Source organism: Centrocercus urophasianus, unplaced genomic scaffold (genome assembly GCF_019232065.1).
Source record: "Centrocercus urophasianus isolate 14NV4802_14NV808 unplaced genomic scaffold, USGS_Curo_1.0 seq_34, whole genome shotgun sequence".
In the NCBI taxonomy this organism is placed as follows: Eukaryota; Metazoa; Chordata; class Aves; order Galliformes; family Phasianidae; genus Centrocercus; species Centrocercus urophasianus.
The window spans coordinates 738,845-755,338 of record NW_024884911.1 but is presented as its reverse complement, the minus strand read 5'-3'; the positions used below and the strand labels follow the sequence as shown (position 1 = coordinate 755,338).

Here is a 16,494-nt window from a genome sequence, read left to right as displayed (position 1 = left end):
TCAGAGCGAAAGCAGCAGCAACTGGAGGGAACGTGCTGCCTGCTTGTCCAATTCCATTTATCGGGCTTTTGCTTCCTCTATGTTCCCACAGCAACTGAGCACGGCCATGTGCGACCGCTTCTCCTCTCCTGTTGCTCTGCTGCACCTCCTCTCCAAGGAGAGCTTTTGAACTTTCTATGGCACGGCAGGAATGTCACCTTACAACACAGCAGTCCCCTATGGCCGCCTGTGCACACACATCTGCACAGAGATGGAAAAACCAAGCGGGGGCAAAAAGAAGATTGCACTGAGCACCTCCGATGCACTGACGCGACACAAAGGTCAATGCTAATGCACTTTCTCTACAATCACTCCTCGTTCTTATTTTCTGTCTACAGAATGTGCTGTGCTCCTTAATGGGGGACCAGCAACACACTCAGTGTTCGAGTCCTCCGGGCTCAAAACACCGTAGGTTGTTATTTCTGCTAACATGCTGCTCTGCGAAGTCCCATCAGTGTCCCTTGGATTAAGCAGCCAGCAGACAAGCAAATCCTATAGCTAGAAAGAAAACCATCACATTTTTGTATAATAAATATAATTGATATTAATGAACTGTTGACTAATATGGGTTCAAATAAAAAAGCTGCCAGCCACTGTACAGACCACTCAGGAAAGGAAAGCATACTTTTAGCCACCTTCTAATCTTAGCCATTCCGTAATGACCAAAGATTTTGTTGTAGTAACCTTTTAAAACAGTGCTGCAGTTAATGGCACTTTGCATCCCAGCACTGCTGGTTTAATCAGCCACCGAAATGCAATCCTCACAATTTTGCTGTAGTAAATAATGAATGAAATCTGACTGCAAACATAATAATTTGATGTTAAAAATACCCAGGTATTAGATTGTGGGTAGGAAAGAGCATGTTCTCATTACAAGTGGGAGGGAATTTCTTGTTAAAATAGAGTATCAATAGAAAATGGGATATAAAAAAACCTTTCAAGAACAGCAATAACAAAAATAAATCTGATTTTCTGTGCATCCATTTGGAGCAGCATTCTCCATGTTTGAATTTTCCACTCAGAAAATACAAAGGCAGCACATCGGTCCAGGGTGGGCACGCACAAAGCTTTATCTCTGCTTTGATAAAACAATTTTCTTCCAGATGAGCTCACTGCTGGCTCTTCACTGTGCTTTGCCCATGACCCGGGAGCTGCAGCCTGGATGCTTTAGCACTTTTTCTTCTTTATGAGCCACATTTCCCTGCCTGGGTTCTCCTGGGAGACGCACTGTGCTCTCACTGAGCGCGTGTGACGGTGCACATCACAGAAACACCATGATCAAGGACAGCAATGGGAAATGCTGCCCACTCCCTTCCAATATTCCTCTTGAATTTGATTTTGGCTTTATATATTAGATTTATATACGTATACATATATATATATAAATATATATAATTTTCTCAGAAGGAAAATATGTTTCTTTCACAAATTTCCTCCCAATGTCCTCTGGCCTGAAACTCTAAATTTTGCATGTGGCCTGAGCAAAAGTTCGGAAAGCTCTCATGCTTTATTGCTGCTCCCAGGCGGTGTCCATGGGCATGATTTCCTACGAGAAGCAGAAGCCAGTATATGCTGCTGCTCAGTATACAAAGACTGCCATCATCACCAGCTTTCATACAGCTCTGCAGGGATGCAAGGTCCATCCATGCCAAAGTGTTCTGGAATTCACACAGCAGAAGTTTTGCTGCTTTTACTAAGGAAGACAGAATGATTTCACTCCACCATAGCTCACCAACCTGCATGCTGCTTCCTATCTCTCTAATAGGAAGAGCTTTTAAATATCTGTATATGTATTTAAGTACATTGCATAATAATTCCAGTATCAAAATAAGACTTAGCTTTCCACAAACTCCGATTTGATGACAAGCTAACCCACTGTGAGGTGATTTTACTACAAGCACAACTATGTTTAATCTATAGACAGACATTAAGTTCTCCAAAAATTCAGTCTTGGAACATTTGTTTATTTTTTAATCATGATTACTACTTTACTTCACCTTGGCCTCTGGCATGTGCACATTTCCTTTTCTAGAGGACATTCTGACAGCTGTTCCATAATCACAGAACCACAGAAAGATCATTAAGATCACACAGTCCAACCACTGCCCCATGCCTGTGACTGCTCTGACCATGCCACCCAAAGCAGCATCTCGCCTTTATTCAACACCTCAGGGATGGTGATTCCCCTCCTCCCTGGCAGCCTGTTCTGATGCATCACCACTCTTTCTTAGAAGAAATTTTACCTGGAATCCAACCTGAACCTCCCTTGAGACCAATGCCTCTTGTCCTATCGCTGTTACCTGGCCAAAGAGGCAGACAGACTGCTACAGCCAAAGTCCCACTGTGAGCTCCAGCCTTCTGATAAAAACCAAGACAAAGCACATCAGGGAATGAAGTCACAGTCCCTGCTTTGTGTAATAACGGTGGAAAGAAAGCAGGTGACCCAGACATTGAATATACAGAAGCAATTGATATGGATGAAGAACGATTTGGGTTCTTGGACAACAAGTGACAAATTTATCTGGTGGAAGACAGTCAACCTTTTTCATTTCCCTCTGCACGCCTCTCTGCTGCTGTCCTGCTGGAAGCTGTTATGGTTGGTGTGGGAAGGAGCTACACAAAGAAAATCAAATTAAGGTCTTTAAAAAAAATGAAATCATTGGCAGGTGCAGACACTCAGCACTTCTGGAAAGAAGTAAAATCCCCAGCGCTCGTTGTATTTAGCACTCTAGAAAATGCCTGAAGAACATACTATTTCTCATGACCAAGCAATGACTAACATCTCTGAATCCTATTAGGAACAAATAACAAACAATAGCAATACAGAGGAAACCTCAAATTCACCTTTTGGGATTCCATCACCCACTGTTATGTAATGATGATTCATATGAAAACCCAGTGTCCCATAACTCTTAAATACATTCAGCTGGAAAAGCATAACATAATCACTCCCTCAGCTGTGCATTATCGCCTATGTACATAGATAACTGCTAACTTCAGTATGGATTTTATACATGTGCTGATTTAGTTAAAGAAACAGAGCATGTCTGTACAAATGAGCGAGTAAAAACTCTTCAGTGAGTAAAAAATGGTCTTCATACCACTTGCAGCGCTTAAATAGTGAATGTTAAAGCATGAAGGCTTGGAATTAGGATCAGAAAGTGACTCACTTTGGGTCTTCTTGGTTGCTTGGGTTTTTTTGTTTGCTTGTTAAGGAACTAGTTCTCGTAGCTTGTCTGTCACTTCCTACCCATTTACAATTTTCCTTCGAAGAACAGTTAAAGAAAGAATATAGAAATGATGCCCGCCTGCTTTTCAAGAGTTTTGAATAAGTTCTGTTCTTTTGGAAGAATGGATTTCCAGATCTTGGTTCTTACTGATGTTGAAGGCAGAAGGAATCCTCTGCCTCTGTAGCAACCTAGAGAAACAGAACTGGGATTTTTTGTACCCTTTAAAAGCTTTTTTAAACGACAAGACCACTGCTCAACTTTCATCTTGCACAGAATTTCAACCACTTCCCTGATCCGTATGCTTACAGTAAGAGAACAGACTGACGTTAGAGCATCTGGAACCAATACTAACCTCCACCCGGGGACATGGGGTGCTGGTGCCTGGCAAGAGTTTATCTATTTGAATTTAAAATGAAAAAAATACATTCCTAACAATGACATTTATACTGAATACATGAGACCTCTGGATGCTTTCACACTTCACGGAGGCTCTACTGATGCTCAATAGCAGCTGGTACTTCTACGCATCACACACAGTTATGGAGTCCAGATATTGAGCCAAAGTAAGAATTTTTGCAGGGAAAATGCAAGGGAAATGCTGGGGACACCCACAGAGAAAAAAATGCACATTCAATTAATCTGTCAAAATGGCCCCATTTGGCATAGGAAATTACAGATTACTGCCCAGACAACGCACATTGTTGTTACAGGTAACACAAATTGTATTTGCCTATAAATCAGGCTCTCTCCACATGATTGAAAAGAGGTAAAGTGGCTTTACGTGTAGAGAAACATGATTTTAAGCTGTAGTCATTTGCCAGCCTGGCTGAGACAAAAAAGTGCAGGCAAAAGAAAGCTGTCTTTGGGCAGCATATAACTGAAAATCCACCCTAGCAGAGGCCCACCGACACATTTTGGCAGTAAAAATTCAAACATTGTAGAATGGATGCAAGTCATAAGATCCAGGGATGCCTCCTCCTAATTTGCACTGTCTCTGTTGCTATGGGGCAGACAGCAACAGATCTCAATGGCCACTGGATGTGGGCAGATCCTCCTTCCAAGGGGATTCCAGCGCCTGCAGTTTGTTTGAACAATTTAAGTGACTGCTCTGGAAGTTTGCAAAAGGAACAAAACTCCATTCTTTCAGATTTCATTCGTAATTTGCAACCATGGCCTTGGATTGGTTTGGTTCAACTTCAGCTGGAGTGCACCCAAGCAACGAGAAGGAAGACAATTGGGCAGCACCTCTCCTTCATCACTACCTGAACCAAGCTCTCCATTTTGCCTCTTGCCTTCCTTCCTACCAAGTGCAAGGCAGGATAAGAGACCCAAAAGGCAGCAGACTTTCCCCCCATAATGCTGTGCTTGCCTGGAATCCCAGCAGCCAGGCAATGCATTGCAAGAAATGAGCCTGAGATCCACCAGTGGACAAGGACCCCCAGAATGCCCAAGGGGACTGGGAACAAAACAGATGTTGAGAAGCTGGTGGAAAACCTTTGCTTCACTGCATCTTTGCCATGCTGAACCCTGCTATTGGTGCACGTAAGGACAAACCCACAAGTGAATTGCACTTACTTGTCTCTCCAAAAGCATTAAAGAAGAAAGATAACGTCAAATGGTAACAGTGCAACTCAAAGCAAAGGCACTAAGATGGGTCGGTGACAAGCTGGTGACAAGTTTTGTCGTATTAGTCAGCAGGGAACGATGGTATACTCTACAAACCTGCACTGGTGTCAAAGCACCCGTGATTCACAGCAAAGCCAGCAAGATTTGGTTGTTAGGAAGTGCGTGGAGTGAATGGAAGGTCTACCACTGTGTTTGCTCTGACACGGATGCATAGGAGTTCAATGAGTGCCTCGTTTTTGCAATATCTCAGGAAGGTCAGAGAGCACAGGTAGAAACCATGCTCTCAGGAGTGTGAATTTCTAAAGGAGTTTGGCCTCACTTGGGCCCCAATTCCTGAAGTTTCCTTCAGGCTCTCCTCCAGCTTTCTTTCATTTGAAGAGAGCACTCATGGTGGACACCTGTTCTCCTATTGAACCCTAAGTGCAAACACTGGTGGAACATCAAAGCCATCAGCCCAGTACAGAATAAACAGAGAACAAAGTACGAGTGAGAATAAGATGAACCATCAAATGAGGGCAGGGGAGAGAACAGGGAAGATAATTAAGGAAGCAACAGAGGGAAATAATTAGGGGGATGGGAGGACAAAGGAAGGGAGGAGGAGAACTCACAGTCAATGTACGAAACACTACAGAGTTGCTCACGATCAAATCACAAGCATTATATGGCAATGTCGCACACTTTCCAGTCCTTCCACCATATATTGGTCTGGAGGCTTTCCACAACGATGGGAATGATTTTTGGAGAAAACAAGGTGGGGAGTGAAGGCACCAGGAGAGTGGGGGGGAGGAGGAAGAGGGAGGTTTATAAATATAGGTATCATAAATCCATTAACTGAATATTGTAACAGAGAGCAACTCACGGTGAATTTACGCTGGAGACTGACGAGCTGCGAGATACAGTACCTCGAGTTTGCTTTACAAAACTGCACATGCAAAAACAAAACAAACAAAGAAAACAAAAAGTGAGAAGAAAAAAAAAAAAGAAAACAAAACAAAAAAAAAAACGAAGAAGAGAAGAGAAACCATAAGAGACATTGGGAAAAGACTCATACAGGCTGTGTCCTATCGAATGCAGACTGCAGCGTGCATCTTGGTAGGAGACCAGGCAAGCTTCAGAAAGTGTGGAAGCCAGAGACACACCACCTTCTTGTTCACAAGGAAACAACCAAAATGGAACCAAAAGGGAAACAAAAATTAAAAGGTGAACCAAAAGACACACAATGATATTAGGAATTTATGCCTCCATATGTTATACTCACACACTCAAAGTCCTCTGCAGAAGTCATCTTTAGGACCTCAGAGGCCTTTGCAGAAACAGGTGGTGACTGCTGTTACAGCTGTGCTGCAATCATTAGTTCAAGTGGGAGCAGGGTGCAAAGCTGCTCATTCCCACTGTGGCACTGTGATATGAGAGGTGGAAATGCCTGGGAGCAGAGAGGAGCCCCAGCTAGGAGGAGCCTGGGCTGTGCTTGGAGAACCCAAATCCAAATCCAAACCCAAATCCATCCGAGCCGCAGCAGCTGGCGCTAGGCTTCACCAGTTCCATCTTGCATAAGATGCTCTCTGCAGGGGCACCTACCTCTCTCCTCAGCCAGATGCAGGCATGTGTCTGAGCTCAGGCCGTCTGAATACGGCTTGCCATGTCTAAAACCCATAGGTCTGCTGCATCTGAGGCACAGGACTTTTGTTTCAATTCACACCTAGTTTTGTAGATTCTCCTCCATTCAGTGTGTACTTGTGTAGATGCCGTTACAAGGAGGTACCCAAGGCTACGGATGGGGCTCTGGGCAGCCTGATCTGGTGGGGGGCAGCCAGCCCACAGCAGGGGTTGGAATAAGAGGATCTTAGAGATCTCTCCCAGCTTGAGCCATTTTATGATTCTGCGTGGTTTCTGAATGCAGAAGCAGCTGAATTACATTGCGTTAATTCTTTCTTTGGTAGGGGACCTACTCAAAACCAGGTTTCTAAATATCTTGACAGTTGTTGGCTTGAGGTGCTAATTTTTCACAGTTACAAACAATAACTTTTATAAATTCACATCATCTGAAGATGTGAAGATCTCTCAGATGAAGGAAAGATAAAATCCCTTCACCTCCTGAATTTGTCTTTTCGGTTGCAGCATTTTTTCCTTCAATCTTCAAACAAGTGTTATGAAAGCCAGCAGGTCCAATTAAAAATCTAATGTTCTTTGGATACCACAGGAGTAGAATTTTAAATACACATTTCCTTAAAATTACCAGAATGCCTTGAAGACAAGCGTTGGCCCAGGTGGAGTGTATAACTCAACCACCCAGAGGCCAAGAAAACTGCAGCGTAAAGGCATTATGAAAGGCGTTGTGAACATTTCACTTGGAGCAAACAATCTGGTAAAGTGTTCTGCCCAAACTTCAGAGTTTTCTACATTCCACGTTTCCACAGCCCCTGCCTGCACAAATGCCTTAAGCATAGGAAAGGAAATACTGAGCAGAACAGGTGGGAAAGCTGTGATAGAGGAGAACATAATGGGTTGCTTTCATTTACCTGGGAGTCGGCACCGATGCTGTGCAACACCTGTGGAACTGTTGCTTGGAATTGCTGAAAGCAGCTCTCAATGTCACACGGCAGAAGGCTCGCTTTTATCTTTGCATGTATCCCTGCCTCGTTTGGTGCAGTGCAGGGTGGAGGCCATGCTGTGATCCTGCCAAATATCCTTGTAGCCTGGCCAGACAGCGTTATGCAAGTCCTGCAGCATTCCAGGTTTACTCCTGGACTTTTTGAAACCGTGACCGACTAAATTTCCACTAGAATTGCAGAGTGGAAAGCGAAAATAAAGACGGCCTCCTTTTCCAAGTCGAAATGATGAAGTACTTGAGCTTCACTTACCATTGAGAGGGACACAGAGCACGAGAGTGTCTTTCTGTGTAGCCGTTAGGGTCATCGTTACATCAACAGCAAGGGCAAAAAGGAAAGCTACCAGGAGGAATCACAGTACCTCACACATCCACACACATCAGGAGAAAAGAAAGGGAAGGAGTCACACGCCAGCAAGAGAGAAAGAACACCTCTGCTAGTCTACACACTGTCAAACACAGGAACTGTGGTGAGTGTTCAGGCATACATCTTGCTGGGTTCTGTTGGGTACCAGCAGCCCAACAGGGATTTTGAAACAGACCACAGTATTTCCAAGACAAAAGGAAAACATGGAGCCTCTGAGATGGAAAAATGTCCTAGAGAAATAAAGCAGCTCCCCCCTCCCTTTGTCCCCAGACCTGTACAAAAGGGACAGACACCTCTGAGAAGTCACTGTGAAGTGCCACCTCTGTTTGCTCTTACGGTTTGTTAATGAGCAATCAGCTCACTCGTGTTACCAGGCAGTATTTACCTGTAGGCACACAATTAACACATCAGCTGCTTGGGTCAAACGTGTGAGGAACCAGTAGAAACCAGGCAGGACCAGGACAGGTCTTTGGGGTTCTGTTGATGCTGCTGGTGTCAAGTTTTGAAAAATTCTAGTGGTCAAACCTACAGACAGTGCTCAGCTCTGGTGCCATAACAGTCACTACCACCTCCTACAAAGTGTCATCCATCATATCTGAGAAATTCTTCTTCCATAGAGAACTCACACCCCATAGCTAATGCTTGGATCATTTCCTTTGGTCTGGCTACCACGATGACACAATATTGCATAGAATTAAGAAATACTAAGTGAAAAAAAAGAGGCGTAAGTTTCTCTTAGCGTGACTCAGACGTGACTACATAATAGGTTCCTTCAAATTTAGCATTTGCTTTCTGTTGTGAATGCTATCTTAAGACTCTTCCCAAGGCAGGCCAATGGAAAATGCATAGAAATAAATGTGGAGGCAGTTTTAGCCAGTAATACAGGGTCCATGGAGCAGCTGTGGGTGAAACTTGTGCTGGGCTTTGGGCTCATGAATTCTCCCACTGGCCTGCTGGCCCATGCCCATGTCCTGTGTGCTCGGTGCAGCCCCTTTTGTACGGGACATTGGTGCAGCTCTGGCCGGAATAGAACAGGCAGGGTATTCAGGCTTTGGGTTGGCAAAGAAACAAGTTCATTTACAGAATGTAAAACCACCTGCAGTAGAGCCTTTGTGCTGCCTGTGGAAATCAGCCTGGCAGCGCTCCTTCAATTGACACCTTGAGGTGCTCAGCACATTCACTGCCCCGTTTTCCCTCCTCCTCCATTCTCACCACCAAGGAAGCTGCACCAATGGCTTGCTCAAAGACCCATCGATCCATACAGCTGCTCAGTTCCAGAGGCTGAGTGGTTTCAACGTTGTACAGAACAGAGGGTCTTAAAGACAATGCTGGGCAAACTGGACAAACCCAGAAACTCACCTCCAGAAACAACAAAGCAAGGAAAATGCTAAACAGAAAACAAAAGTCACAAAAATAAGAATGAAACAATGGGCTAAAATTAAAGCACAATTGCTCATGTTAAACAAATACTCCGTTCTAAAGCAAACTGCAACAATGACAGAAACAATGCACCATCCTAGTTTTTAAATCTTGAAAAAACACAAAACAGAAAGGCCCAAGCGGGATAGAGTTCACCAGGTGAAGAAAGAAATTGTGGTCAGAAGAACTCATTCGTGTAAGTCCTTTGGTGGAGCAGAAGACAGAGACATCCTGGGAGAGCACTGAGTTATGAGGTACAAACTAAGCGCAGGTTGAATATTGTAACAAAGCACCTTGAGCCAGTTTGCAAGACAGATGATATCTGGATGCTGCTGTAATAATGACTGTTTTACCAAAACAGACCCCTTTATACAGCAGTGCTTCACCGCATATCAAGCAATAAAACAATTTGTGGATCATGTGGGGCTGTGAAGGTCACAGAGCAGGTTGACAAAGTAAATTAGCAAACTGGTTCGTAAGTCCAGGAAATCGTATTTTGCAAATGATGCAGTAAACATTTCCCAGAGCTGAGCTGCTGAGAGGCTTAAATAGCAGAGAGCAGAACAACCACTGCAGATGAACTGCAGGGACATGAGCACGCAAACCACAACTGTGCTCTGTATTGGCAGAGCAAAAATGCTAGAGGTGGAGAAGCAGGTACACTACAGAGTATGCAACGGCCTTGAAGGAGGCTTAGAGGAAGGTGTGCTCTCACAGTCCTTGATGTGGGACTGACAAAGGAAAGCAGCAAAAACAGCAAGCACAGCACTTCACTGGTGAAACAGCAGGATGAGCAAGGGGACTTTCACCAGCCTGAGCCCCAGGACGGCTTTAGCACCTCTGCAGGAGGTGGACAAGCACACCGGGATGTGAATATCATTGAAGAAATGCAAGTCATGGTGTCCTCTGTGTTTCAACACCTGACAGACCTGGTTTTGTTGGTGAAGGCAGAGAAAACGATGATGTTCTCAGAGTACTGACTCATGACACAGATGCTCATTGCTGTAGAAGATCATTTTCCTACATTTTGAAAATAAAACTGAATTAGAAAAAACAAAAGCAGTAGTTCTAAGGGTAGACTGGTAATGCAGATCCAGAACTGGGTCTGCAGCTGGACCTTGGTGTCTCAGTCCCAGCTTTTCCCTGACTTGCTCACCAGCCACTGTCTTTCTCCTAAACCAAAGCACAGCATCACACCACACACCATGAAGAAAAAAATCTACTGAAACCAGGACAGGTTACCCAATTCCTACGGGGCTTTGTTTTTGGCACTGATGCTCCCATATGCCAAGAATCCTGTTTCCAAACATGCCCAGCACCTTTCCATTCTCCGTGGTGTTGAGCCATTCATGGTTCCTCACACCAAATCTATGGTGGGATTCCATCAGCACGTCCAGGCTTGAATAACAACAGAGTTTGATTTAACAAGTCTTGCCATCAACACAGCATCTGCTCTGCCTTCAGGACCATAAGAAGTATCAAGGTATGTCCAGCTGTCAACCACGAGTCCCTGCCACCAGCCCTACTGGGCAGGATAACAGTAGCTAAGGCATCAGTGCTGCAAACCCTAAAGCTGTAGCTGCTATGTGTCTCTGGTGTTCTCACTATGGATTAATTTCTACATTAAATATTGCTTTGGCATGCAGTCATTAAACACTTTTTGGATCATCAGCCAGCAACCCATCTGTACTTCTATTTCTCTCTCACAGCACTCCTAGCTTCTCCCTTGCCTCCTGTGGGTTACTATCCATTTGGTCATCAACCTATTGACTTTCTGAGTGGTTTTTTTGTTTTTTGTTTTTTTTTTCAAACTAAAGCTCAGCATGCTTTGCAAGTGCCCTCGTAAGCACCTCAGTGGCACCACAGGGAGATAAAGAGAAGCCACAGGACATTTGGTAGTGGATGGCCTTCAATACAGCACACATGTTGCTGCCGTGGTTTGTAGATGTGAAAGGAACAGACTGCACATCCACGTGTTCACTTGTAAGCCTGCTTTTACACATGGCAGGATCTAGGCAGATACAATTTCAAGCAAAAAGAACCAGAAATCCATGATTTTGTACTCACTTTCAGTTTTGGTCACAAAACTGCCCCTATGCTGTAGAAAACCAGGTGAAAGCCTGGTGAAAAAGTCAAGGAACAAGGTTATTTTAAGTGACTAACAATGTGGTGAGAAATCTTAGCTCCATTAAAGTGCTTTTTCTGGGTTCTAAAAAGTCTTCACACGCACTGTACTGTTGATTAAAAATAGAAGAAAGTTAGCATCATTATCTTGTGCTACAAAATAATAGCTCCAGGAAATTCATCAGAACAAAAGCAAATGTCCTTGTGTGACTTCTTGTCTAGACTGGACAGGAAATCATTGTAAGAAGAGGATTATATTTAAAACCAACAAACAGAGATGGCATAAATAGATGATTAAAGCAGAAATTGCAAAATAAAATGGGAAGGAGCAGACAGTCAAATGAACAACATTCTTTTGTTTCACGTATAACAAACTGGCTCCATTTGGCTCATTGACTATGATGAAGTGGATTAAGCTCCCCCTTAAAAAAGGGTCCCCTGGGACAGCTTTATGCTTATCATACAATAGTTTTAATGCCATTACGTACACAAACCTCCCAGAATTACAAATCCAAAGTGAAATAGATGCCAACACTTCACCTGGTGAAATCTATCTTAGGACAGCTTAAAAAAAAAAAAAAAAAAGCTTCTAAATTACAGTTGTAACGAGGCAAAAGATGAGACGTCACAAGGAAAAACAGTAACAAACTGAAAGAAGTACTGCAGCCCACGGTTAAGTGATCAGTTCAGTCAACCTAAAGCCCTATCAGTAACAGAGATGGTGTAAAGCATTCACAGAGTGCTACAGGATGCTCCAGTCGAACAGACGTGCGACAGCACTGAGAAGCAGAAACCACGAGACAGAAGTCTCAAATAACAAAACAGCGCTTACGCGGCTATGGAAATGTTGGCTGCAGACATGGGGCTGACTTCTGCTACCTCCTTGGCCTTCTGCAGGGCGAGCTTCTGATTGGTGGCTTCCTCCATCTCCTCCTCATCCTGGGGCAGAAAATCAGACAGATCAGAGCCTGCATGGTGCAACGACAACACCTAGAGCTCCCCAAGGCATGGGTGCAATGCGACTGGCACTGCTTTGCCATGAGAAAAGTGGAAATTCATTAAAAAAAAGGCAGAATCTCAAAACCTCTTGCAAGGTAGGGTTTCTCTCTCAGCAAAGAGATGGGAAACACAAGGTTTGGTCTAATGCTCAGTGCATCTTTACTGAGAATACACCTCCCTTGTGAAGCTCTTACCTCTTTTGGGTCTCTTCTTATCACTCAGTGCTTTGGCACAACAGGGAGAGACCTGAGCAGAATTGTGACACATCTGGGGTAAAGGCAGCCTCATTCATCACGCAGTTACATGTGCAAAAGCATTCAGAAGCCTACATCCTAACAAAACGGGACACTCCCAAAGCCAACATGAACTATCTGAAGCAATAGACCCAGCAGACAACAAAGGGCTTGACTGGCCCTGCTCACACCAGTTTTATCCCCAATACTACCACTGATTTCAGTGTATCGCTGAGGATGGAGTGGGTGAAAACAGAAAGGAGAAGACAGAGTAGACTGAAGCAGATTAAAGGGACAGTCAAGCACAGCTCAGAAAGCTGGTCATGTTTGCGAGTTCTACGCGTTCCTCAGATCACCTATGAGGGTTATTTTTTGGACTGCAAATTCCTACAGAGTACAACTGTGATTTATTTTCTCCCACCTGCTGTGATTACAACAGAACACTGCTTAAAATCAAACTGCAGGATCTTTAGGACTGGAATGAGAACAAAAAGCAAAACAAGCAGCATCCCATTCAACTCCAGTAGTCACATGGCTTGAACTTCCTTTGAACTTTCCAGCTAGTTAACTTAGATAGGAAATGATGCCTCATGCCTGGAGGTGTTCAAGGCCAGGTTGACTGGGCTCTGGGCAGCCTGATCTGGTATTAAATGTGGAGGTTGGTGGCCCTGCATGTGGCAGGGGGTTGGAGCTTCGTGATTCTTGAGGTCCCTTCCAACCCATTCTGTGATTCTGTGATAAGAAAATGAGGCCAAAGTACAGACACTATGGCAACATCCACACCACTGTCAGGGAAGAACCACACGTCAAGATGACAGCAGTCAGCAGCTCCTTTGTCAAGGACCCCAGACCTGCATCTGCCCTTCAGAGGTAAACTGTGAAACAGTTATGCTTAAAGCAACGAAAAACAGCAGTAAGACAACCAGCTTTGAAACAGGAAGGCATGTAGGTTTATCATGGAATCGTGTGAGTTGGAAGGGGTGCTTAAAGGTCCTTTAGTCCAACCTCCCTGCAGTGCTCAGGGACCCATCCTGAAGGCCTTTTCTCCTTTAGGAGGAAAAAGAAATGATCGGTAATTAATTAAAAAATCTGGTTCCATTACAATTTCAAACCTTTCAGGCTGACTCCTTTCCAAGCATTAACAGATCTACGACAAAAATTCTTACTGTGATGAATAAAGAATGAGACAGGCCACCAACAGAAGCCTTGCTTACAGCAAGCAAGAAGCTTTACACCAAGTCAGCAGTCCATATTTCTCAATGGCTGACTTCCAGTATATGTACTGATGGCTTAGAAGCAGCCTGTAAATCAGTGCTATCTGCAGAATATGAATATTTTGAGAAATAAATTCCTCAAAGAGGAGTCTTCCAAGGTTTTTCTTTCAGCAGGTATATTGAAGCTGTTTCTTCTCTTGGGGAGCTCTTTATTTTTCTCCACCTAAAGCACCAGGTGCAGATTTTACCATCTTTATAAAATTTCTGGCTTCTCTTCTATGCTCCCCAGTGCATCCATAGCACAGTGAAATACTCACTGTCGTAAGGGCAGCCATCCCTAACTCAGAGCAAGCACATTCTTTATCAGATGACTGCTTAATAACATTTCTGTAGCTCCTTCTACACAGAGATCTGTGATCACTTCACGAATGTTAATTAATTCCCTGCCTGCCATGTGTGCTGCAGTGTCTCATGGGGGCATGGGATCATCCCGCTCTGTTTGAAGCACACAGGGCTGACGGTGCATGACTGAGGTGAGCTCTGAACTGTGACATTAGAGCCACCTCTGGGAGCCCCATCATCACCTCATGATAAAGGCACTGCCTATAGGGACCAAAGTAGTGTAAGCAGGAGCTGAGTTCGACATCTTCATCAAAACCACAGTTTACCACGTGGTAAAGCCTGGCTTCAGTGCTAATAATAATTATGTGCATAGTTAACACCCAATCAAAGACCTCTCCATTGGGTTGGATGAGAAGCCTCCGTGGCTGCTACTCTCTTGTCTTCAACCTATAATATCTGGGGAATTCTGAACTAATTTTATGTAAAATTCACACATCCCTCCTACTGTATGTTTTTATCCAGACTTCTCCAAGATTGTTTGGAGCAGAGATCAGACGACGTACCTGAAGCTTTCAGGTGTTTTTTTAGGAAGGCAGAGGGCTTCCCAGCTCACCCACCCATGGCAGCTTCCCACGCCAAGATGAAGAATGGCAGAGAATCCTAGAATGGCTTGGGTTGGAAGAGACCTCAAAGATCATCTGGCTCCAACCCTCACGCTGCAGGCAGGGCTGTTGTGTCATGTTGTGACACCAAAGAGCAAATTGGAAGCAAATTTGGGGGACAATTTCAGAGTGTACACTGAATTAGCAAATGAGAAGAAAAACCTGCCAACACCTAGGAAAAAAAAAAAAAAAAAAGCAGAGAGCAGCCTAGAGGGATTGGAGATAGTTCTGAGAAGTGTAGAAACAATGCTGACATTGTAAAGTCAGAGCCAACACAGAAAGGAGAAAGACCCAGGGATGGAGAAGCAAAGGCTGGATAATAGATTTGTTCATAGAATCATAGAATGGCTCAGGTTGGAAGGGACCTGAAGGATCATGAAGCTCCGTCCCTCCTTGTGCATGCAGGGCCACCAATCTCCATATCTAACACTAGGCCAGGCTGCCCAGGGCCCCATCCAACCTGGCCTTGAACACCTCCAGGGATGGACGGGGCATCACAGCCTCTCTGGGCAGCTGTTCCAGCACCTCACCACTCTCTCTCTAAAGAACTTCCCCCTGACATCCAACCTCAATCTTCCCTCCCTCAGCTTCAAACCATTTCCCCTTGTCCTGCTGTTATCTCCCCTTTCTAAGAGTTGATTCCCCTCCTGTTTGTAGGCTCCCTTTAGGTACTGAAAGGCTGCAATGAGGTCACCCCACAGCCTTTTCTTCTCCAGGCTGAGTTCTGTAACAACCATTGGATGATCAAATTAAATACAGCTGCAGCTCTGCTGCCCCTTGGTACGGGTCACAGGGCCCAACTAGGGCAACAGTAAAGGAAATCCAAATTCACACCCAGAACTGAGAATGCTGGTTAAAATGCTTCAGTCCTGATGTCTGGGAAGCTTTCTGTCTTCCCAAAATAGAGGCAGGTACAAACTGCTTATGGTTCTCCCACAGTATATGCAGCACTGATCTTGATTAGTTTTACAGCATAAATGTCAAGAACATCTCCTGAGATCAACTGACTCCTGAGTAACTTAATTATAACTCCAGGCCATTTTTGGTTTTGCATGATCATATTTACTTAGCAATAAATCTCTCATTCTCCAGGTTTGCCATACAATTGAATTGCTTTAATCTTTTCCCTCTGCTTTTGAAACTCCCAGAGATATTTTTTCTCCTTTTTTTTTATCATAAGTAAAATTAAAGCAAAAAAAGAAGTTTCTTAAGAAGTTTTATGATTTTGCAATGCCGCTGAATCCATCAATATTTCATTACACTTTATAAACATAAACAAAGTCGGGTTTCTGACCCTTCCAGTCAGCTGCTGAAATGTTCAGGAGAAAGTGCTATAAGGATTCAGAAAGAAATGGGATGAGCTTCATTACCCAACTATACAAGCAGAAGTTTGTAAAATATAGCTGCTAAGGTAAATACAGGGCTTGTGCACCAGCAATCATTGGCTTAGAGCAGCGGGCTGTGCACACATCCACCTCCACCTCGTGAGAGCAAAGGTGTGCAAACCAAGCCCAGTGCTGCTGAGCATCACCGAGTACAGCACAGCCAGGAACAAAAAGCGTGCAATAACCCAAATGCAAACTGCAGCGATTGCAATCCTTTCTGTGCTGTACAGAGGCTGTTTCCATAGG

General features: G+C 44.1%; 1 protein-coding gene across 1 annotated transcript in view; it reads right to left on the bottom strand.

The window, feature by feature from the left end:
* The window catches only part of CACNA1B (calcium voltage-gated channel subunit alpha1 B), a 165,742-nt gene that overhangs the window by 70,352 nt on the left and 78,896 nt on the right, over positions 1-16,494 (bottom strand). The window contains exon 17 of the mRNA XM_042831032.1: positions 12,246-12,352. Coding sequence (XP_042686966.1) covers positions 12,246-12,352 — 107 coding nt within the window. The remainder of the gene's footprint in view (positions 1-12,245; positions 12,353-16,494) is intronic.